Consider the following 25,354-nt stretch of genomic DNA (forward strand, 5'->3'; position numbering starts at 1 on the left):
AATGAAGGACATTTCAACCTCTGCTAAGCTAACTCCTTTTTAGTGGGCAGTCTGGAAGCAATTGAGGTTTTAGACGCAGTATCGTGTATCTATGTGCCTGTCTAACGATTTGATAAGTGAGGCAGTTCCCCTTCCATTCCCCTGCCCAATTTCGAAGAACTGCCTTTTCCTGTCCTGAGTTTCTGTTAAATCCCTCCTCTTGCTTTCTAACCCTGCTCAGGCCCTCTGCACCCTTCACTCACTCGTAGAATTGCTCCCACAGTGAGCTCCTTGATGTCGGTCTCATCTGTGAGAACCCACTCTCCACACTGGCACCAGGTGAGTGGTATTGAAATGCCACTGGCCACATCCGCACTCTGTCCCCTTACCCTTCACTAACTCCTCTTGTCCGAGCCACCCAGCCCCTTAGCTTGGAACCTAAGTCCCAACAACCTGGCCAGAAGGAAGGTGGCCTATCTCTTTAGCATTTCTGAGACCTCAGACCCGCTGCCCAACGCTTACTTTTAAACACATTCCATGCCGCGTAAGTGCCTTAGGGAGGGGAAAAAGTAGAGAAACCCTAAGTAAATAAACAAAATTTGGACCTTCATAAAACGTGTTTCTGCCTAATCATAAATAAATCTCGCTGTCTAAGGGCGCGAGGTTTGTCAGGCAAGTATCACAGAAAATAAATATAGTGAGATAAAATGCATTGTGCATTTTCTTAAATAGAAAAACAGTGGCCTCCAAGGCAGTAGAGACAACTAGCTTTCTTTCCTCCTGTCCCACCTCCTGACTTTCCCCACCCCTAACCCCACCCTTGCCAGCTACTACATCGCAAGGCTGCAGCCTCCTGCCAAGCAGTTGTACCCCTGGGGCTTCTCCTGCTTGGCCTGGGCTGCTGGCCTCCTAGTTAACCAGAGTGGGGTGAGTATTACTGCAATACAAAATAATACCTTTCCGTTGTGTAACCTTTTGTCCTTCCCATCTTCTTTCGAAAGAAAAAAAAATATTTAAAAAATAAACGATAGAACCAGTAAAATCTTACTGTGTAATTAATACAGGCCAGGGCAGAATTGAGTGGTACATGTTCATCATTTGCCTCATTGAGTTTTTTGGGTTTTTTTTTTTAAACCCGTAAGTCTGCAGCATGCAGTTGTCTTTTAAATTCAACTTGGCAGTAGTGATTCTTAAGAGCCGAGGTAAATTGTAGCCTGTTTCTTTAAAATGTGCTACTAGAGATGCATTTTTAAGAGGGAAAAAATGTTCTTGATCATTAAAGAAGAAATCTTTGCATTACCATGAAGACTGATGTGTTTAAACAGAATATTTTAAATATTAAGTTGCTTCTAGAAAGTGTCTTTACCATTGGTTTCAGGATTTGCTGTTGGAATTAGTTTTGCTGGTAGGGAGGCACGATTTCTACTTTCAGTCACCTTGAAGCTTATTATTATCTTATTGTCAGAATTAATGCTAAATGTCTCTGTTTTTATAAAACAAAAACAAGTGATCTGGCCACTTGTTACCTTTCCCAATTTGTTACATTGTTATTATCACCAATAATACCAAGTCGGCTTTCAGTATTTTCCTTGTTGACGGAATGATTAGCTTTTCTCGCCTACATGATTTAACGGAAGAGGAAAAAAGAAGCTTTGTTCCCTCCCTCTTTTGTCCAGACCCCTAAGGCTAGCACATTTCTTAAAAATGACTGTTACAAGGGAGGTGGGGGTCGGGAGGTGGTATTTCTGACATCTAGATGTCTAGTCCAGAGACTTTACAATCATGTGTATGAAACTTAACAGTTTCTATATTCATGAATTTGTTTGTTCATTTTTTAAAAAAAAACACCCATTGAGCATCCAGGCACTGTGGTGGGATTAAAAGTTGAATGGCCAGCACCAGCAGAGCTGTGACCCTGACTCCAGTAGGGGAGAAGGACCTGGAAACAGCTGACCTGATGGGCGTCTTTAGACATCTTAAATGTACTGGAAAATGTACTTATGGTGTACTACCGGTCTACACCCTTTCATATGTAAATCAGTGTCAAGGCCAATATAATTATGAATATTTCCCTCAAGGATTTGCATTCATTTCAGCAGGAAGACTAAATATTTTTCTAAAATTTTCTCTCATTTATTTTACTTTATTGCCCTAGCTTTATTGATGCCCTAAGGATATGCTTAGTTTACCTCCTGGGAGGTAACTGACCTTAAGAGCACTTCAATGTGTTAGCAAAATGTGGAGGAAGCCCAGCAGCCTGAACTGGCATCCCATGTAGCCATCAGTTTTATTGAGAAATTAGCACTGAAGATTGCACTGAAGCTCACTTGAGTTTAACTTGGGGGAGTGAAAATGGAGACAAATGTGTGTGAAATTAATGGATGATGCTCTTGGTGTATAGACCATGCTCTAGAAAAGTATATCTGGAAGATTTTGAGAAAAAAAAAATTATAATCAAGTGTTTGTATAGTCTGCTGCCTTTTGCCTGAACTAAATTTGTCAACATGTAAATGTTTCATGGTCACCAGTAACTGTATTTTCATGGAAGTTTTGAGATCTATTTATACCAAGTAGAGCACTCAAAATGGTTTTGCTGTTTTCTGATAAAGTATTGGATGGGTCCTGGTCACGTTCTTTTTATTTATTTTTTAAAGATTTATTTATTTATTCATGAGAGACACAGAGAGAGAGGCAAAGACATGGGCAGAGAGAGAAACAGGCTCCCTGCCAAAACCCTGGGATCACACTATCACACTCTGAGCCCAAGGCAGATTTTCAACCACTGAGCCACCCAGGTGCCGCCCCAGCCCTACCCGCCCCACCCCCCACCCCGGTCAAGTTTTAAATTTAAGATACCACCCAAACTCAATAGCCTGCAAGTTTTGATAGTTGACTATATGGCTAAGGACCAGCACTATCTTAGCCCTCTTTACTTCCATTACAATGGGGAAGATAAGGGTGAGGGAGACTCTTCCACTTACTTAAAGTAAAACAAAATTTAACATCATGTAACAAACTTGATTGTTTACCCAAAACTAACTAACTAACTAACTAACTAACTAAATAAATAAATAAATAAATAAATAAAGTCTGGTGGAGATGTTCTGTACTGAAATGGATATGGCTATTGGCTGTAGTGACTTCCCTGGTAAAGGAGCTTTGGCCCACACTAGTAAAAAGGGCAAGTAATTCCAATTCAGATATGAGTCACAGCAATATTTAAAATACAATGCTATGCTTCATAGGTCTTCCAGTTCTTGTAGCCAAAATATTAAATCTGAGATATCTATGGGACTGCTGCACTGTGGGTGTGACCAGATACCAGATAGGCTAAGCATGGGAGAGCCAAGCCCTGTGCAAGTCCAGGAGGTGGTGATACCCTCTTCTTTTGGGATTCCTCTCTGCTGAGCTCCTACTGGAGACGAGTTCTAGAAAGGATATGAGGAGAGAAAGAATAAAGGCAAGACAGGAGTCTGGGGAAATAGACCATTGCCTAAGTGAGGGATCTGGGTTTAGGTGAGGGATTTCAGGATATTTGCATATGAATTGGGACTTTTAAGTTAATTCAAAGATTGATTCACTCAGTAATATTTCAACCTTTATTTCTACAGACAGAAATAAATTGTGGGATGAGCTGGAACAACTCCAATTAAATTCTTTCTTAGAGAGAAAGACCCTCTCTGTCTTTTTTACACCAACTCCAGAGTCATTAACTAATCAGATAATGATTCTGAGCTGGAGCACAATGATTGAATGCCACTTCTCAAAGAGATGAACGCTTGCTCCCCGAGTGTCAGAAACAGCAAGGGGAGCAGCCTTCTCTACACTGTTGGAGAAATGGATTTATTGCCATATTTAGGAGAATATTCCTTAAAAAACATGGTCCTATCCACAATTTTTTTTTTTATTGGACTACAGGTAAGGATGTATGTCACAAGTTTCAATAAGGTTAACTTTGTATGGTGGATTAACAGATTTTTTTTTCTTTTGATGTTTTTGTGCTTTTTAGGGTGTCTTCATTGAACATTCTATTTTGGCTACATTTTTATAATTATATGTGTTTGCAGTCAAAATTTAAGTGGTAGGGGAAATTTGAATTGAGAGGAAATGTGTTTTATTTTTGTGTACAAGTCTTAAGGCTCCACTATTTCAATACTCAAATTATCATTTTGGCTAGGCTTTCTTTAATACACTGATTTTCAACCCTCACCACACCTTGGAGTCACCTGGGAAGCATTAAACATACCGGCTCCAAAGTCACTAATCCTCTCGCCCAGACTAATGGGTCAGAATCACAGTGGACCCAAGTGGTTGGTGTTTTTAAAAGGTCAACTCTTTATGCTATGATTCCACGTTGCAATTCTTTGATCTCCATAGCACTGACCAGGAAGTTAGTTACTTAAAATTGGACTCCAAGGGTGTTTTACTGCCTTCTTCTATTGTCACAGGGGGTAGGCTTTGCTAACACCTGATATAAGCATTTTCCAGGTTCTATGGTGTACAACTTTGGGACTTTGATCACTCCTATGATCACATGCAATTCATAAGTACATGCAGAAGAGGTATCTCTTAGCGTAACACTATCTGCTTCTTTTAAATGATCATCTAAATGCCAGTTGTAGCCTGTGTTGGCCATTCTTCCTTTCTCAACTTCACTATCGGTTACTTGGTAAAGCAGGCCCTGAACTTGTATCTGAGGAAAACATAGGCTTTCTTACAGATATACCTTTATCTTATCTCCATGTTGAGTTAGGATAGCCGTTAGCTCCCTCCGTTAGCTCCCTCCGTGCTACACTAGGGTGCCTTCTATTCAGATGTGTGGCCTGACTGCATCATTTAATTTTTATAACAATACATTTGCTTTATATCCCTTTCCTGCTGCATATCTGTTCTTATGCATAATAAGCAGCTCTCATGGAGAATCTAAACTCTGGTTCTCACCAAAGACTTCTAATTCAAAAAAAAAAAAAAAGACTTCTAATTCAGACCCATTGCTGCCCAATTTTTATCAAGTCCTAGCTGGTGAAAATATTACTTATGGAGGGTTGCCCAAGAATATACATCCACGTGTCTCTCTGAACAATCTACATTTTAAATCTGATGTTTTAATCTTGGATCATCCAGATGATCAGAGATAAGCAGTTCGCTGGGATCATTTTAGCTGCTCGTAGATTGCCTTCAGTGATTCTGCTCCAGCATTGTGATTTAACCGTATATTAGGAAATATGTTCGTGAAAGTCACAGTTCCGTTTAGAGATACTGTTAAAGACTTGGACCACCACATGTCATATATCATCTCCTTTTTTTTTTTTTTTTGAGGACCTTGATGAGAAATTTCTCTAGGTATCAATATGTTTTTATTTTATAGACATAGTCAATTTCCTAAATGTTTGCATGCCCTCTTTTCTTTGCCTGGCAGGAAGCCCAGAACCTCATATGCAGCCCATGTCCAGCACTGTATGGGAACCTTAAAGGACATGCTAAATTTGCTCAGACTTTATTTTCCCTGTGACAAATTTCTTTTTTTTTCTTTTTGTATCTTGTTATATATGTAAGTTTGTGAGCTGCTCAAATCTTCTTAAGAACAAGATGAGGGTATGAGTAAGTTTCTCAGTCTTGACACTGTTGGGCCAAATACTTTATTGTTGGCAGGAATGGGGGATTAAGTGGAGGATTTGGAAGGAAGAATGGGGGGGGGGTGCGTCCTTGGCCTCCATCCACTGGATGTCAAGAGCAGTTCCTGGTACTAGGAAAGTACCTTTCACATGACAGATTTATCTATAGCTTTTAGGGAAGAAGGGCAAGAAGAAGAGGTCAAAATGACCTTCAAGCTTTTGCCATTTTCTCAGCCTCCTTAATACATTCAACATGCTAAGCTGCCATATTTTAGGGTAATATATCCCGAAGCCCAATACTTACTTAGTATTTTCTAGGCTATGTGCAAGTCACTGTCTTTGGGGGACCCAGATGACTGAAACCCACTTGCACCGTCAGAAAAACCGGCAAATGAAAAAAAGAAAACAAAGAAAAATATAAGTGCTCAGTTTGCACATCTCTGAATCTCATATCTGAAGTTAATGTCAGTTCTGAGGGCTTTCCCAATGACCCTTGGGAGAAGAAAGTGGAGATACTGCTATTGGCATTTAGAGGAAAGGCAAAAACTGCTATTGGCATTTAAAGAAAAGATGAAAGTGTGGCTAGCACCCAGCATGCTGACTCCCTCATCCAACAGGCTCTCCAGCCCATCATGAGAGTGATGTGCAAGGTTGAACAGGAGCAGGCAAATCCAACTTGGAGGATTAGGAATGGCTTCATGGAGGAGGTGGCATTTTAGCTGAGATATTAAAACAGGTAAATAGGAAAACAAGGGACAGGAGCTCACAGCAGGAACTGGATGGAGGGAATGCCTGCAAACTGGTGAGCATTGTGGCCTGACTGGATAAGAGAAAGAAATGGCAGCCAAAGGACTGAAAAAACAGGGTGAGTCCTTGGGCACCCTAAAACTGTTTAGGAGTGAACAGGCATTCTTCCCCTAGAGCCATGTATGCCTGACAGCAGATTAACAAATTTTAAGACAAAAGTAGCAAAGAATCTGAATGAATTAGTTGATGGCAGAGTGAGAAGAGACCTGCAAGGATCCAGTGTATTCTATGGTTTTTGTCACCAATCCTCGCCTCAGTTAAATGTTTTAGTGAGCACAAACCTTTACTTCCTTGACAAAAGTAGGATAAAGGACTCCCCCGGTGTCAGAAAAATTCCCAGTTGAGCACTATCAAATAAACAAATACTCCTGAGAGGGCTCTAAATTTAAGGATTACCAAGCATGAGCACCATTTTTAACCAAAGGGAAAATGTTTTGGAGTGGCTTTTGGTGATAGAAATGATTTAACTTCAATTAGGAAATGCCATAACTTCAATGATGCACAATTGTTTTTAAACTTACATGTAATGGAGTTTTCATTGTTTTGGCTAAAATTTCAGAAATAATGTGATTGGTGGTATATTAGTCAAGGATCCTATTATGATACAGGCAATACTGCATTCTGTAGGTGATCCAGATAACTGTCTCCAGATACAGATCAGACCCAGGACTAACAGCAGGCTTGCTGTGATGCTTCTGGGTGGGGAGAAGCTCAAGAGGGAATTCTTTGGGAGGAGCAGGATCTGAATGTATCTGGGGAGGGAGGGAAGACTAGAAGCCAGATACTGGTAAGTGAGGAACCTCCTTTCCCCAGTCCAAGTCTATAAAGAGAAGAGCTATATTCTCAGCTAAGGCCTAACATGGGGGCGTCAGTAAATTGGGCAGAATGCCCAGCTCCCACTATTCCATCACCCTGAGCAGTGACCAGAGGCTTTTTGTTTCAGATATTATTTAGTTTAGATTAAGAAATGTCATTTTTGGGGGGCACCTGGGTGGCTCAATTGGTTGAGCTTCTGCCTTCAGCTCAGGGCGTGATCCTGGAGTCCTGGGATCGAGTCCCACATCAGACTCCCTGCATGGAGCCTACTTCTCCCTCTGCCTATGTCTCTGTCTCTCTCTGTGTGTCTCTCATGAATAAACAAACCTTTTAAAAAAAATTTATCTTTTCAACCATGCATAAATAATCATTTTTAAATTTCCTGGTTTGGCTAAAATTTCAGAAACGACTTTGTAGAAGAGGAAAAATATGTTAACCTCTATCCTTCCAAATTCTTGACTAGGGGCCCTGAAAGAAAAGACAGATTAAAGAGAGAAAAACAAGAAAACAAAGAAAAACAAACAAAAAAAGATTACACATATATCTCATATACATGGGAGGTATGCAGGAAAATGAGTAACTCTCAGAAGTGGCTTAGAATTCAGACTTAAGGATGGCACTTGATGTGAAGAGCACTAGGTGTTATACTATATGTTGGCAAATCGAACTTCAATGAAAACAAAAAAGAATTCAGGCTTAAACCAGCTTTAGCTAAAGGCACTGGACAGAAAATGTGGGGGAAGCCAGTTATGAGAAAGGGAGCAGGAAAATAAAGGCTTGTCATGCAGATTTAAGTCCATACTTTTTCCATTGATGAGTCTCTTGTGGTATAGAGTCATCCCTCTACTCCTGATAGGAGAGGGGGGCACTTACAAAAGGAGATTTTTCCCTTATAAATGTAAATTACCTTAAAGGATAAGTTTGACTCTGTTTTCAGAGCTTCTCCTATGTGTGCTGTTTCTCAAAATAATGGATTCAGAATAACTCTTATGCCATAAAGGCATATTTTGGAATGGCATTTTCTGGTCTATACACAACATGTACAGAGGCAGAGTCCCCATGTGTTGCAGAGATTGCAGAATTCTGCTTGCGATGCAAGGTAGTAGGACAACTGGTTCCAGATGCAGACTCAATCCCTGCACTAAAAGACAGGCCTGCTGGAGGCTGGTTGGGGGCTGAAGAAGCTCAAAGTGACTCAAAGCGGGGCCTTCCCAATTGACTTTATTTACTTTGCTTTTCCAGAAATGGGTTGCCTACAACCCATGGAATGGTCTGGTAGGCAGCTGAAAGCCAGAAGGAAATGGACAGAGGAGAAAGGAGGGATGGAAATAGAGGGAATGAGGAGCCTGGGGAAACCCAAGGAGAGTAATAGCCATTGGTGGATCCCATCAGCATAGCTGAGACTGGTTGAGAGAAATGGAGCCCATGCAGGCCCTGGGGCCAGTCAGTGGGACTCCTCTAAAGATAGGACCTGGAAGACAGGACTTGGTAGGTTGGAAGAGTGTGGACTTTGGATTCAGCTCACCTGCCTGGGCACCTGGCTATGCTGCTCCAGGTATTTGGTTTCAAACTAGGAGAAAAGATTGTTATGGGGCTCATCATGTACCTAAGATTGCTTAAAATGGAAATTAGCAGTAGAAACTGCTCAAGAAATTTCAGTTTCCTTCCTTTAACCATAAATAAGCAATTGCATTCCCAGAGGAAATGCTCTTGTAAGAATTTAGATAGAAATCATAAATCATGGCCACCGTTAGTGTCCTTTGGCCTCTGCTCATTCCCTGGGGGATGGGAAACAGCTTCCTGCACAACTTAGGAAATCTCCATTGTTTTTGGCCTCCCTCATGCCAGTTCCATTCCTGTAAATTGGGGGGCAGAAACTGCCACCATATTTTCTAATTTCAAAGTTATTCCCCAAACCCTCCAGATAAATACAGGATGCCCAGTTAAATTTGAATTTCAACTAAAGAATGAAAAATGTTTTAGTATTATTATGTCTCAAATATTGCTTGGGACTTACTTATTCAAATTTAACAATCTTCTTTATTTTTTCCTAAATATGGCAATTCTATTTAATCATTTAACCATAATTTCTGTTTTTCTCAGTCTTAAGCCTAGGCTTCCACTTCCCAGATTCTGGTAGCACTCTATGGGTAAAAAGAAAGATGATGGCATCACCAGGTATTGATAAGGACATGAAGCCAATGGAACTCTCATCCATTACTAATGGGAATGTAAATTGGTATCACCATTTGACAATACTGTTTGGCATTATCTACCAACCCCCGGACCCAGCAATTCTATTTCTAGGTGTAGACACTATAGAAATACATACCTGGCCCACCTAAAGATATGTACAATAATGTTCATAGCACTACTGTACCATTCCTAATAGTCCAAACTGGAAACAATACAATGGTAGCATGGATGAATAAGTTGTGTTATATCTATATGATGATTTATTATATGTCAATGAGAATAAATGAATTATTGCTACATGGTTGCATCTCACAATCCTAATTTTGAGCAAAAGAAGCCAGACACAGAAGAACAAATAGTGCATATAATTCAATATATGTAAGGCTCAAACACAGGCAGAGGCAGAGGGACTTTCTAAGAGTAAGGTGGGCTTCTGTGGTGCTGATAATGGACTTCTTAAATCAGGCTGTGATTACAAGAACTGTTCACCATTAAATTCATCAGTAATGCTTATGATTTCTGCACTTCACTGAATGTATATTGCACTTCAGTTAGGAGTTCACCGAAAGAGTTGAGGTATATCCTAATGGGGCTTTTTTTTGTAGACCAACGTGGTTGGAAATGCCTCATTGAGTATATGTGTGGTTTGCTTTATTCACAGAACTATGTGTTAGATCTGTGGGAAAGAACTGTAAGACATCTATCTGCTAAGATGATGTGAAAGACCTAATAGTCACATTTTTAAAATCTTAGATATTGGCATATCCCAACAATCTGTACAATTCTAGGGTGTGATAGTTTAGGGGTGAATATGATTTGAACTCATTCATGTTTAGAAGGTGTCTGAATTGAGAAACAGGCAGATCCGTCTACTCTGATCCTAAATGTGTCCCTAGAATAAAGAAATTGGACTCTAAAGATTACAGGTGGAGAATTTTTGAAGTGTGTTCATATTTCACTTGGAATCAAAGAAGCCCAACTGAAAGAACTCCGGATTGCTAGTGACAACTGTACTGAACAAAAGTTCAATTAAAAAAAAGTTTAAAAAAAGGGCTATTCTGAAGATTATGATTCTGACTTTGAAAAAACTACAATGAAGGGCAGTGGAAGGAATCACATGTAAAATTCCTTAAATAAAAATTTATTGACTTTAAATTTTTAAAAAAAGAAGTTGGGTGACAGGCACTAATGACATTTGATGGGATGGGATGAACACTGGGTGTTATACACTGTTGGCAAATTGAATTTAAAAAGTTTTAAAAATAGTAAGTTTATTGAAAGAGAAAAAATAGAACTGGAGAGTTACACTGTCCACATAGGAACAAGAAGCAGAAGGAAGAGAAAGAGGCAAGTGGTGGAAGGGGAGCAACTGGCAGGATAAGCAGGATTTCAGAATAGGATATGAACCAATCTATGGGGAAACTGGGTAGTGTTATGATCCCTGAGTTCTAGCCTTTGAAACATTGTGACTAGGAGGCCAAGTGTTAGGTCCCATTCCTTACAAGGACTGCTTGTCTGGCTACTATAGCCTCGGTTTCTTTCTTTTTTTTTTTATTTTTTTGTTTTATTTATTTATGATAGGCACACAGTGAGAGAGAGGCAGAGACACAGGCAGAGGGAGAAGCAGGCTCCATACACCGGGAGCCCGACGTGGGATTTGATCCCGGTCTCCAGGATCGCGCCCTGGGCCAAAGGCAGGCGCCAAACCGCTGCGCCACCCAGGGATCCTAGATAACCCCTAGAAAACCGAATCAAATACCTTTAGAAGCCCTCCCAAAGCTCAGGTGTCATGAGGCTTTTGATGTTTTCTAACCATGTTTCTCACCTTAGCACTGTTGTTGATATTTGGGGATAGAACATTGTTTGCTGTGGGGGCTGTCCTGTGCTTTGCAGGATGTTTAGCAAAGTCTCTGGCTTCCACCCACTAGAATGACAATAGCACCTCACCCTTGATCATGACAACCAACAATATCTCAAAGCATTGACAAATGTCCCCGGGGGCGGGGGGGGGGGCAAAATAATCCTAGTTGTGAACCAGTTAGCTGAACCTGTATGGTGGAACTCTAAAGGAGTTTTTGAGTGACTGCTTTCAAAACACTAAAAATATCTACCTGGATAAAGAAAGACACATGAGCACACACAGACACACAGACACATGACTTAAAAAAAAGCAACATTAGTCACAAACCACCTCCCTGTGGTTCCAAAATTCACCTGGGAAAGGATAACCTAAGATATGCTTACCTTTTCTCCCTAAGCAGGTCTGGCTCACTTTAGCTGGCCAAGGTTCCCGATCCCAGATTGGGTGGAAATAAGCATAACTGCTTTAGAGTCCCAAGAAGTGAATTCAGATCCCAGCCTTGTCACTCTGTCACTGTAGGCATGTGACTTACTTTCTGTTTCTTTCCCTTTCATCTGTGGCCTTATAGAAGAAATGCCCATATCCCATAATATACAGGAGAGTGTAAAGAAGGGGAGGGGATTCTACTGATTTCCCTCCAGGGCCAAGTACTCACTTTTATGTAACTACTACTCATGAAGAATGTATCCCATGCCAGTCATCACTCTAAAGGCTTTTCAAATATCTAATGCTCCTGACAGTTTTAGAAGCCACATACTGTGCACTTCACAGATGAAGACACTGAGGGACAAGGTCATTAGCTAATGATTGGAAAGCTGGAGTCTGTGGCCAGCATCAATGATGAAAACCACTGGATCGTGCTGACTGGTCTACCTTCTCATCTTTGGGTTTCTATAACGTTTCCTGTGAGGTGTCCTCATGTCTTCTTCTTGAAGAGACTGGGAAGAGGATACAGAGTAACACTCAGTCTTTGAGACAAGCCTCATGTCCTCATCTATAAGTTAAGGAGGTTGGACTAGTGATCATGACCTTTCCCTAGCCCCAGCATGTAATCTCTTTGCCTCAGTTTTCATGTCTACAGTAGAAAGCATGTTATCAGCCTTCATTGTCTGAGTGCTTTAGTCTGCTGGAAATATTAAACAGAGATAAGTGTCAACTAGAGATCAAGCATGAACACACTTTGGAAAGCAAGTGTAAACCATTGTCATATTGGCAACATATCACACTCAGGTTTTTCCATCCATGTTCTTGGCACTTAGACTCTTTTTAGACTCTCTCTTTCTCTCATATATATAGTGGTTTGCAGTTTTCAAAATGTCTTCACATAACAGGATTTTGCTTGAGCCTGCCAAATACCAGCAATGACTAAATCCAAGTTTTTAGATTCCTACCCCATTGCTCATTTTATCACCACACTGTGTTAGCTTTATGGAGCTGTGATCCCAGGCACTGCCTGATACTGAGTCAGGTGTATGACCTATTACTTAACATTTAGCCTCAGATAGACACAAGGGGGCATATGTCAGCTCACTGCCATACAGAAAACACAGTGTTTAAAAGGCATAAGTCTATTGACATAGTCTCATCACAGTAATACAACAACCCATGAGAAAAGCGGTACTATAATCATTTTAAAGGTGTCAAAATTGAGGAGCAAAGAGGTTAGTTTACTTGTCCAAGAACACATAGAAGGTGGGAAATAAATTTGAACCCAGTTCCTAATCATGATCTAGACACTGAGTAGTCAAAGTGCGGGCCAGTTGCCAGCAGCACTGCCACTGCAGGGGCGCCTGGATGGCTCAGTTGGTTAAGCATCTGTCTTCGGCTCAGGTCATGATCCTGGGGTCCTGGGATCACCCTGCATCAGGCTCCCTGCTCAGTGGGGAGCCTGCTTCTCCCTCCCTCTCAGCCCTTCCCCCTGCTCTTGCTCTCTCTCTTTCTCAAATAAATAAATAAAATCTTAAAAAAAAAAAAACAAAACAAGCCTCTGGCCCTATGAATTAGGTTCTACACTAGGTTCTACACTCTAAAAGGATACTGAGTCCTGTGCACAGGACAGTAAGAACCACTGCTCAGTGTATCCACATACAGAAGCACAAAATCTATAAATAGACACATAATATATGCATACAGACATACACTGTAGTGTGTTTTGTAAACATTTTACTTAAAGAACAGGAATTTAGGGGTTTAAGAACAAGTGGCAAGAGTCCCTGTGTTAGATTAGAAATTAATTGAATTAATACAAACAGTACAATGTAAGATAGATGTAATTTGTGTGTAGAGTAATTACAGCCTATACCCATTTCAGGATTCCTATCAGAACTGATTCTCGAGCCTCCTCACTGGCCTTTTGTCTTCACACTAAGCACAGCAAATTTTATACTTACTGTAAACTGCTGACCACACAAATAAATGTTTCCAGGGCTCTGCAAAGGGTAATGAAACACTGGAAGAATAGTTAAAATATAGTCTTTGCTCCAGAATATTTTTAGGGTTGGAGTATTGAAAAGAACTTTAACATAGTTTTCCATCTTGATACATTAGCTAAACTGATTTGTTTGGTTATGCAAATTTTTTCACCAAAAGCAATGTTTCTTCTAAGAAGTAATTTTCTATTAAGAATATAGTCTTACTGGCATATTTTTCTTTAATGATACACACGCAGCAGCAACAGCTACTTGTACATTTTGTGTAATGATTTTCCCAGTATATATTTTGAAGGTATTGGATAATTCATCCTTCAGGCCAGAAGTATATCTGTAACATTCAATATTGTACACAACATTACCTGTGCAATTTATTCAAATTTTGTGACTATTTTTCAGATAGTACATTGAGCTGACAGCATGTGCCCACTCTGATAAGATGGTAGTAGAAAAGATGTCATAGTCCTCCTAAATAATCAGAGAGGAGAAAGATCTTTGGATTCTAGTGAAATGTTTATCTAGCCCAATAGTTTCAAATGTAATCCCTAGTGAGATGTGACAATAATTATGGAGCCTTCTCAATTTGGTTGTTTTCCCTTTGTGTCATAAAGCAGGTTCTTGATAATAAATATTAGAGGCAGACTTCTAAGGCAGTCAAAGTGCCTTGGCTCTTATTGTCCCATGATTTTTCCATAATCACCTGTCGGGGAAATCAACTAATGATAGCCACGGATGTCAGTGTAGACAAAATCAACCAGAACAAAGAGCAGGGCAAGGGAGGAGCTAAGAAGAGGACTGGGAAGGGTGGAAAGAGAGTGAAATGACCAGTAAGCAGTGGTCTCCAGAGCTGTCTACATCACAATCACCTCTGAAAACTTTTACTTGCCAGGGTCCACCCCAGCTACTGAATCAGAATCAAGTATGTGTGTTTTCAAAAAAAAAAAAAAAAGTATGTGTGTTTTCAACTAAGCACTAGGGATGAGCCTAGTGCACAGTCAGGATTGAGATATACTCTGGGAGCATCTTTGACTTGGGCCTTCCCTTGCTACATGGAACAGGTGGACAGATAATAGGACTGGATGTTTCCTCACACCTGATTAAGGGAAGTGTTTGACATGAGCAGGGGTCAGGGCTCCAGAGCACAACACATGGTTAGATATGAAGCAGTACACAAGAACGTTTTAACATCAGCCTTTTTGAAACCAAATACATTCTCCGGAGTTCTGACTGGGTAGAGCTTAGGAGACTTCGTTTGATCCCTGGATGAAATCTGAAAAGTATAGGCCCCACTTTGTTTGAGAGACACTATTTCTTAGTGGTTTTGCAACTACCGGACTTTTCTGTGAAAGCTTAAAGTCTTCCCACCATTTTTTTCAGATTCTTGCCTGACAATTTCACAAAAAGAAGTTAATCTTTTTTTTTTTTTTTTTAAGTAACCTAGGACATCTGTTAAAACTTTAGCTATCAGGATACCAGTAGCAATTAGGCAATGAGGACTGACATTAGCTAGAGGCATCAGTGTAATGACAACTTTCTGGAGAAGTAAAGAACTCTATCTCACAAAGTTCTCAAGAAGCAACTGAGATCATGTCCATGCAATAGTGTTGTAAGAGTCGTTACAAGCAGTATTAAATAAAACACCTCATATGCAAAATAGACATTGCTCAGGATGGTTGTCTTGAAAATAGAAGAAAAAAAAATCATCTTGCAGATTAAAAGAAAATAAGATCAGAACGAAAGGGGCAACAAAATCCCCCCAGAAAACCCAGAAAAATGAACCCTCACTCCACTTCCTTGAAATTTCTAATTACCAAGTATCAATAATAGACTGTTACCTATGTCTTGCTAAGTTTGTTGAGTGTGGCCAACCCTAATCAGGAGAAGTGTGATGAAACGTCCTCTCAACTAAAATTTACATGATATCCAACCAACACAGGTAGGGTTAATATTTTTTGGTTTTGTTTTCACAGGCAGTGCCTTTTGGAACTTAGTCTTAAAAATGAATCCAGTTGTTTCGCAGCCAGGATATGGTACAGGAGGGAGTATGATGAATAGCGACTGGCAAACTGGCATGTTTGACTGCTTTGATGACCTGGGGATTTGTAAGTGTACCTACTTATTGCTTCTCCTGGATTCTAGGAGTTCAGGTTCCTGACCTAATAGAACTCGTCTACTTACCCTGTCACTGAGCTTCTGCTTTACTGTCCAACTCCCAAGCCCATTGAGTGGATTTAACCACCAGATGTGTTTTGTTCATCCTATACTTAACGAGCTCTCTTCAGATAGCAATTTAAAAATACTAGGAAACAGGGATCCCTGGGTGGCGCAGCGGTTTGGCGCCTGCCTTTGGCCCAGGGCGCGATCCTGGAGACCCGGCATCGAATCCCACGTCGAGCTCCTGGTGCATGGAGCCTGCTTCTCCCTCTGCCTGTGTCTCTGCCTCTCTCTCTCTGTGACTATCATAAATAAATAAAATTTAAAAAAATTTAAAAAAAAATACTAGGAAACATATAAAAGTCAGATTTCACATAAAAATCTGACTTTCCATTCTAGATTGCCAGTTCTTTCGAAAATTGGAAAATCTGGAAAGATGAGCCTTCATTACATATGGCAGAGTTCAGCTGCTGCTTAGCATTAGCTGATCCCACTAAAAGTGATTCTCATTCTACAGCTTGCCATATTTATTTGTGCCCACTGCTGTCTCTTTTGTGTTTTTTCCAATCTATTTCACTCATTCTACCTGCATGACCTTGAGTTTGTGATCCTCGTCCAGACCAATTGCCTTTTGCAGTTTTTCACCTCTTATATCACCATGCTCTTGACACGTTGCTCTAGCTTGTCTTCTACTTACCTCTACCTTTTCTGACAATGCTGTTCTGTGTTTTCCAGCTGTCAGTGACATTCTTGCAACTCTTCTCACTGTTCCATCTCAGGAAGCACTGCAGGCTTTTAGCTTTACTCACTTCCACTACAAAACACACTTTTGCGTGAGAAATTTTTTCTTATTTCAGAGTCTCATGCCATATGGGTTACAGACATTCTCTGTGGGGGCTCATCTTGACATTGTGTGTGAGAAACAGCCTCCTTTTTTGTGTGTATGATGGAAGTTGCAGTTTCTTCGGAGATCGCCTTCTGCTTAAAAACAATCAGTTAAAAAACCACAGACTCTCTTATCTAGGGTACAGCCATACCAGAACTCCACCCCAGCACTTTTCAAAATAGACTTTTACTCCGAGCATATTTGAGAACAGTTTCCTGTTTGTTGTCATTTTCTTAGGCCCTCTTTCCTACAGAAACTCTGTAAAGTGAAATTGCACTCAACTTTTTAAACAACTGATACCAATTAATTTCTGCTTGCATCCATCCTCATGATGATGATAGAGTCCTTTTGCCCGAATGACCATCTAGAATCTATTTCCTCTCTTTGTCCCTGATGATTTCTTCACTCGGTGTTTCCTGACCCTCAATGCCCTACCAGTTTTTAGAGGGCTTCTCAGACATCCTGACGCCACAAACTTCCTCTGCAAGCATGACCCGAATGTGACAAGCGCAGGGAAGAAAGATAATGTGAACATGCTGAGATTAGCAAGGCATGAGCTTCTGCAATTAAATCTGATCTGGTGTAGTGACTCACGAATTATCCCCAATTCCTGGACAGATGGCTCTAGAAGCAAGGCCCAAGGAGCCAGAGGATGACGTTGTTTTCTCCGAGCGCCCATTAAAGCCATTTTCTGAGCCAGCATCTTGTCTGAAAGAGGTGTGATTTCGTTGAAAGTATGATGACTTACACTAACTCTTCTGTGTGCCTTCCCCCCGCACCCAGGCCTCTGTGGGGCTTTCTGTCCCCTGTGCCTTTCGTGTCAGATCGCCTCTGACATGAACGAATGCTGCCTGTGCGGAGCGAGCGTCGCCATGAGGACCTTGTACCGGACGCGCTTCGGCATCCCGGTGAGTGGCCCGTTGCCCTGCGAGGCCCCAGGGCTCCCTTGGGTCTGAGCGCGGGCTGCGATCCCTCCTGGCCTTGGCGCCTTGACCCCGACCCGGTCTCCGCTCCCGGCCCACACCTGTGCAGGGACTCACAGGGCCGTGGCCGCCCACAGGTGGGACAGTTCGTAAGAACATCTTACCTGGCCGCGGCAGGTGTGTCTCGGCCCCAGCTGCGAGGCGCGCAGGGGAGCCTTGGAGGGCCCGCAGCGCTCTGGCCGCTTTGCCCAGAGGCCCGCCCGCGGCTCTGCCAATCTGCAGCCTGCACCACGGTCTGTTAGGGAGCCGTGGGGAGAAAACGGCTGTGTGGTCGGCCCCTTCCGAGCTGGCACGGCTGCCTCATAAGCCAGTGCTCCTTCATTCACAAGGGATTATTGAGCCTCTAGACCCTGGCTCCGTCCTAAACTGGTAGGCATGCATTCAACGGGGCCTGTCGCGTGCACGGAACATGTGGGGTGCTGCTCTTCTGGGCGCTAGAGACATCTCAGTGAACAAAGCAAGTCGAAAGCCCTGTCTGCATGCATGTAGCTTACATCCTTTTTCTTCTTACTTTTTTGAGACCTCTATTTTAACAAACTCTCAGACTTAAAAGTCGCAGAAAGAATACAACAAAAAAAGAAAACGAATTCCTGAATACCCTGCACCCACGTTCCCCAAATACTTTAAAGTCTTGCCACCTTTGTGTTGTTTACTCTTTCCTCTACCCGTTTGCCTATTCTGTTTTTCTGAAGCATTAATAGGAAATTACAGACTTGATGTCTTACTACCTCTATTACAGCATGTATTTCTTAATAACAAGAACATTCAAAAAAAAAAAAAAAGAACATTCATTTATATGACCATAATACAACCATCAAAATCGGGGATTTAACACTGATACAGTGTATTAGCTAATCTGTGGATCTTATATAAACTTCACCAATTAACCCAATGACATTCTATGGATGGGAAGAAAATCAACCTGGGATCACACATTGTGTTCAATTGTCATTCCTCTTTCATCTCCTACAATAGGAATAGTTTCTCAGTCTTTCCTTGTCTTTTTTTTTTTTTTTTAAGTACAGATCAGTTATTCTGTATTTTCCCCCAATTTGGTGTGCCAAGTATGTCCTCATGGTTAGACTTGGGTTTTACATTTTGGCAGATCCTCCACAGAACTGATGTGATATTTGCTGTGCTTCATACCAAGAGGCACATGACATCAGTGTATCCCATTATGATTGTTTACATTGATTACCTAGTTAAGATAGTGTCCACCAGGATTCTTCACTATAAGGTTGCCATTTTCCCCTTTATAATGAGTAAGGACCTTGTAGAGAGATAAAATACTCTATTCCTCATCAAACCTTGATCCACTAAGATTAACATCCATTGAAGCGTCTCACTTGAATCAATTATTACTATGATGGTTGTCAATGGTAGAGCTTACACTCTAATAGGAGATCACTACTGTGTAACCAAGTAAAAACCTTATAGGATACTGGTAAGGTGGTACAGAAAAAAATAAAGAAGAGGAGTAGAGAATGTTGAAGGATTCTAATGTTATTTTATTATTTTTTTCAGTATCATAAAATATATTTTTATCTAAGCAAGATTTATCCCCTGGGATGCAAAGATGGTTCAATAGCAGAATATTCTATTTATAGATTCAAAAAAAGAAAAACCATATGATCAGCTCAGTTGATGTCTGAAAAACATCAATAAAATTCAATAACCATCCACATTTTAGAAAGGGAGTTTTAACTTTAAATAGGGTTATCAGAGAAGGCCTTGGTACAAAAGTAAAAGGATGGGAAGATGGCCCATCTGAGGAAGAGCCAGGCAGAGGAAAGAGTGTCACTCAAGGCTTTAAAGGAGTATATCTGGAATGTTCCAGAAACTGCAAGGGGCCAGACAGGCAAGAATCAAATGAATGAGGGGGTGGGGGTAGGATGCCATAGAAAGAGATGACATCAGAACAAGACTTAGAAACTCTAGGCCTTTGAAAACCATTGTAAGAACTTTAGTTGTTGCCATGAATGAGCAGGGAAGCCATTGAAATATTTTAAATAAAGAAGTGATATGATGGATTCTTTTCCTGGAAACTGCCCCCATAGGAACAGAAGCAAGTTATTAATCTCCCTAAGCCTTGACCCCCTCACTGATACATAGTTATAATGACACCTCCCCTTTGATCATGTAGAAAGAGTCATGTAAAATAATATATGGAAAGGGCATAGCACAGGACCTGGCATGCAATAAGTGCTCAGTAAACAACTATTTTTATTTTTGTACTTTTCTCAGAGAATTACTAAACCACTTCCTCAGGGCAGAGGTGTGTTCAGGGCCCTGGCCTCATTTCTCCTGTGTACTTGCTCTGCCTCCTGACTTGCTCAGTGCTCAAGGCTACTTTCATTCATGCTACCTGTAAGGCAGCATAACACACAGGGGTTCTTAACCTTGTGCCTGGACCTTGAACTTCCTGAATTGTATGCAAAGTGCATGCATGTGTACTTATGTATATGGTGTGAGGGTGTGAGGGTAAGGTTCTCAAAGCAGCCTAAAACCCCAACATAGTACCTAGGAAGGGGCACTGAGCTGGAACCTGGAGATAAGGGTTTGGGAACAGCTGAGCAAATAGCTAACTTTTTGACTAATAAGTCATGTGATGGCATCAGTTTTCTCACCTGTCATGAGGAAGTTGTGCAAGATGATTTCTAGGCCTAAGATTCTAGATATAGTAGGTTTCCTAGACACACAATGAAGCAGTTTATTTATAGGCAGTGTATCTCTATTTCCTCCTTAGAACAGACCTAAAAATAATTCCCAGGACTGGTTTGTATCATTCAGGCTCTCTGCTTTGTTTTCCTTTCACACCCATGCAAACTTTTATGGGGCTGCTACAATGCAGCCTCTCTGATCTGCCCTTTGCTTTATGGATACATCCCTTTGGGCAGGGCAGGAGAGAAGGAGGAAGAAAAGAGACAACCACTGATTATACTACCATAAGCTGGGGTATTATCTCACCTATATTTGCTCATTCACTACTGGCAAACTCTTGTGGTGCAGGAATTGTTACTTCCCTTTGTAAATATGGAAACCATATCTTGAGGTCACAGAACATGTAAATGTTGGAATTTGGGCTCAAGGTTATCCTAACTCCCAACAGTCTGGTTTTTCCAACATTACATCTTGCCTTCCTGAGAAGGAAGCCAGCCATGTACCCTAATTCATTCATTTATTTGTTCAGTGATTCCTAAGTAGTGCTCATAACAAGACAACTTCCAAACAAGTAAAGCACCAGTTCATTTAACCAAACAGAGTAATGAGTGCAGAATCTTTATTTCTGGCACCCATTTCTTGAAAGGGTGTTCTCTGGTCAAAACAATTCTGTCTTTTGTTAACTTCAGCATGGTATAAACCTATAGCTCATTTCTTCTCACTGTGAGCAAGGAATGATTTTTTTCTTCTCTGTATCAACACTGTGTAACGTACTTAGAATCAGGGTTTATTTTCTATAGGTTTCCTAGGTTTCTCAACAAATAATAATGGGGATTTTTTCCCCCTGAAAACTAGCTGGGTTAAAAGACAGGTATAGATGTGCTGGAACAGCCAAGTAATTAGATCCTCATCAAATAAGAATACTTTCTTCCTTGTGACATATTATAAGTGTTTAATAATGCTGGTTTAATGAAGGTTTAAAAGATAAAAAAAAATTAAAAGTAATAATGAATTAAAACCAAAAAATAAGTACTATAAGTAAAGGTTATCAGGAAAAAGAGACGACAAGGGACAAAATTATTCTTTTCCAAATATTTATTTAATTAATTAATTTCTTTTACATAGGGGGAAGGGAGGGGAGCGGCAGAGAATCTCAAGCTGACTCTGCACTGAGTGGGGAGCCCAATATGGGGCTCCATCTTGACCTGAGCTGAAACCAAGAGTTGGACACTTAATTGACCGAGCCACCCAGGCATCCCAAGTACTGAATTATTTTCAAGCTTAGTACCCATTCTTCCATATCATGAGATCACAGCATTAGATTTTTTAAGACTGCTATTTGTTTGCTCTTTTGCCCCACATGCTTATTCTGTTAGATAACAATCAAAATCACTGTAACAATGAGAAAAATTTTTGTGTGTAAAACATAAATCACTCATAATTTCACTTTTTAGAAGCTCCTGATTATACACCACCCCTGCCCCACCCCGTGAGCTCACACTGTAAACTGGGAATTATAGCAAACTTAATATTTTAAAAAAATAAGCCCTGTCAAATAATGGAGTTCAAAATTATTTCCATCTGTCAAGATACACTGTAATAAAATCGGGTTATCAGACTATAACTCCCTGGTTCACCCAGTGCCTCCTGCAACCAGAACAGGAGTCCCTTCAAGGGTATGTTTCCCAGAAGGTCATTGAGGATCCAAATGGACCCTTCTATTTAGAGGGCCCTCAAATCCTTGCAAAGTACCCTATTCTATGGCTTTCCAAACAATATTCATTCTTTTCCCCAAAATTTATGTATCTCCCCTCTGCTCCAAACTTCCTCCATTGCAGAACTTGAGAGATGTCAATGAAAATGACTAGAGGGATACAATGTGTGCCTTGGTCTGGCTCTGCTCTCAAACTACAGAAAAACTGGTGCATTTTACAGCTGGTTTTAAAGGGAAGCATTTCAGAAGAGATGCTAAAGGACAAAAGCTATCTTGAACCAGGAAATCATTTGAAATTGTGTTATACTATGGTAAGAGCACTGGCTTGATAAAAGAAAGACCAAGTGCAGCTACCACTTTGTTATGTAATCTGAGCAACTTATTTACCTTCACTTGGTCATCAGAAAAATGGGTATAATGAGAATTCTCATGATAAACCAGTAGCATAAAAGATACCTTTTAAAAAGTTTTAAAAAGCTATACAAATACAAGGAATTGTGTGACTATATTTATGGGCTATATGCTGATCCAATGTTTGTTTTTTAACAGGGATCTATTTTCAGTGATTTCCTATGGCTGGGATGTTTCCCTCTATGCACCCTTTGTCAACTCAAGCGAGATATTGAAAAAAGAAAAGCAATGAATGCTTTCTAAAAGGCACTTGGTAAGTTGGTGGGAATTGTTTGATTTAGGAATATCAAAATGAACTCTCAATAACAACATCCTTTATTTTTTTGGTCCTCTCTCACAAATACATGCAACATCCCTTGCAAAATGGAGGACAACTCATTTTTAATTGCTAGCCTACACCAACAGTTGGTAGTCAGCCTCCATGGGTTGAAAGGGCTAAACCTGGAAGGATAGGAAAGAATTTGAAGATTTGTTAGGTTGTCTACCACAGGAAGAGTGGCTGTGTGAGGTACCAAATGAACATGCCACATATGAACCATGTGTATGTTAACTAGACCATGATTTTTGGTAGTCAAATTATGTGTGCGACCAGACATTCATTTCTCTAAGTCTAGTTCCTAGGTCTTCTCTGCCAACACTAACCAAATGAGGTGTTATACTAAGTGTGATTATGTAATGTGCCTAGTTCTGTGACAACACCAGAATATTAACATAATAATCCTTCCTCCAAAGTGACAGGAAGCTATTTAAATCTCTATAAAGTGGGGATCCCTGGGTGGCTCAGCGGTTTAGCGCCTGCCTTTGGCCCAGAGTGCAATCCTGGAGTCCCAGGATTGAGTCCCACGTCAGGCTCCCAGCATGGAGCCTGCTTCTCCCTCCTCCTGTGTCTCTGCCTCTCTCTCTCTCTCTCTCTCTGTCTATGATAAATAAATAAATAAATAAATAAATAAATAAATAAATAAATCTCTGTAAAGTTAGTGTGGACCTTTCACCCAGTCATCCAAAATTCCCAAAGCCCCCACTATGAAGAAGAGTTACTGACTTTTTGGTGGCTGTATTGTCAAAGTTGGGTAACTGCTCAGTTACCTATTTCCTAGCTCCCCTAGTTACATTTTTAATCTGAGTACCTGTTTCTCTCAGACAAATGAGTAATAGTTTACTTGTCCTGTCTTTCAATCTCTTATTGCCAGGCCCTGTGGAATTTGCAATCAAAGTTTAGTTTTCACTTGGAAATGGCTATTATCTATAAAATCCTAGCTCCCATCAGGTCTTTGGGAATGTTTGCTCAGGATGGTACATTCATGTGTATGATAAATTGTCACTGGCCCAATCTGTCTCTTTCTTAGCTATTTTGCCACATACCTCACAAAATAAAGTCCTTCTTCATTTTAGTTCATTTCATGTTTCATTTTCATACCATTTTAGTATCCTAGCATTTGTCTTCCGATTGTTTTAATGGCTTCCCTCAAGAACTAATGTGCTTTATTCACTCTCATCCAGAGTCCAGATCACTCTTTTTCCTCCTTATACTCTACCTCCCGAGAATTGACTGTTGTCTCTCCAAGCAAGGACATTTGTTAAAAGGCCCATATTAACAATGACTTGGAATCTGATGTCAAAGTAGTCCTAGAGGAAGAAGGATGTGACAGTTTACTGTTATAGTTAGTTATCCAGTTAGTGGCAAAGATCGTTTGGTATTCTCTGCCTCTTGGAGACTCTTACCTTGGCATGGTTGATGATACATGGACATTTGTTAACAGAAGCTAACTTTGCCAATCTACAGAGCATTCTATTGCCAGTTCCCTCAACCACCTAACAACAATGCCTGACACCTAGTAGGCACTTAATAGATATTGTGGAAGAACAAACCAATGCAGCTTTCAAGCAAGGACGCATAATGAGGCTCTAACCTAGGAAACTCCTCTGAACCTTAACTGATGATGGTGACTCTTTCTAATACAGTGTGCTGAACCGGGGGCCATGGTTTGATGTAGATTGCAAATATGTAGCAATTTGGCAGTAGGGGAGGAGTAGAATGGAAGTTTTGATATTCGAACAAGATAATGTAAAGAAAGACGAAACTGATAAATCCTAATTTGTTCATTCATTTATTCTCTCTTTTCTTCTTTTTTTTTTTTTTCCTGATTTCTACAGGTCACATTCACAATGTGGTGAAAGAAATGCTAGAATGATATACTACATCTGTTGAGTGCTATCTCACCCCAAATCTTAGAAACTAATTCAACTAATCCTGTGGTTTCCAATGGCTTCAAGACATTTTTAATTTCTAGTTTATTTCAGAAGAAATATATTTCCAGTGCTGTTCTGGATGACTGCTATTAAAAAATTAATGTCCTTGGGACACCTGCATGACTCAGTTGGTTAAGCATCTGCCTTCAGCTCAGGTCATGATCCCGGGTCCTGGAATCAAGCCCCACATCAGGCTCCTTGCTCAGGGGGAAGCCTGCTTCTCCCTCTCCCTCTGCCTGCTGCTCCCCCTGCTTGTGCTCTCTCTCTCTCTAATAAATAAAATATTTTTTAAAAATTAATGTCTTCAACATTTCTTGTCTTTTGATACAGCTTTATGAAAAGTTACAATATGATTTTTAAAAAATGAACCCAGATTTGTCAAAATATTAAATCTGAATGATGGGTACATGAAGAGTCTTCTTTTTTTTTAATGATAAAAGGGTTGGGGTTTTTTTTGGAAGTATAGTTGACACATAAAGATTCTTTATTCCACTTTACTATCTTTATATATGTTTGAGAATGTCCAGAATAAAAAGTGTTTTAAATGTTGTCAAGTGAAAGGCTTTTCTAATTTTAGACTTTCCCACCACCC

The 25,354-nt window shown here is 40.4% G+C and overlaps 1 protein-coding gene and 1 non-coding gene across 2 annotated transcripts; both read left to right on the forward strand.

Moving 5' to 3' along the window:
- The first annotated feature begins 851 nt into the window (after window positions 1-851).
- LOC129501841 (placenta-specific gene 8 protein-like) lies at window positions 852-25,052 on the forward strand. The gene is made up of 5 exons (XM_055313137.1): window positions 852-906; window positions 15,674-15,805; window positions 17,527-17,651; window positions 22,651-22,765; window positions 24,667-25,052. Exons 2-4 carry the CDS (start codon window positions 15,703-15,705, stop codon window positions 22,753-22,755), a joined length of 333 nt encoding a protein of 110 aa, XP_055169112.1. The 5' UTR covers window positions 852-906; window positions 15,674-15,702; the 3' UTR covers window positions 22,756-22,765; window positions 24,667-25,052.
- LOC129501915 (small nucleolar RNA SNORA18) lies at window positions 9,984-10,115 on the forward strand. Its single transcript, XR_008662854.1, has one exon. It is a non-coding gene; the product is annotated as a small nucleolar RNA SNORA18 (small nucleolar RNA).
- Window positions 25,053-25,354: the final 302 nt, after the last annotated feature.

The sequence above is a fragment of the Nyctereutes procyonoides genome, unplaced genomic scaffold (genome assembly GCF_905146905.1).
Source record: "Nyctereutes procyonoides isolate TBG_1078 unplaced genomic scaffold, NYPRO_anot_genome, whole genome shotgun sequence".
Classification (NCBI taxonomy): Eukaryota; Metazoa; Chordata; class Mammalia; order Carnivora; family Canidae; genus Nyctereutes; species Nyctereutes procyonoides.

What these genes read in the sequence shown, in the direction of transcription:
- LOC129501841 (XM_055313137.1), top strand. Translation starts at nt 15,703, where the DNA reads ATGAATCCAGTTGTTTCGCAGCCAGGATATGGTACAGGAGGGAGTATG. An exon ending in CTTTGATGACCTGGGGATTT is followed by an intron (nt 15,806 to 17,526) that starts GTAAGTGTACCT and finishes CCCCGCACCCAG; the next exon opens with GCCTCTGTGGGGCTTTCTGT. An exon ending in GGACGCGCTTCGGCATCCCG is followed by an intron (nt 17,652 to 22,650) that starts GTGAGTGGCCCG and finishes GTTTTTTAACAG; the next exon opens with GGATCTATTTTCAGTGATTT.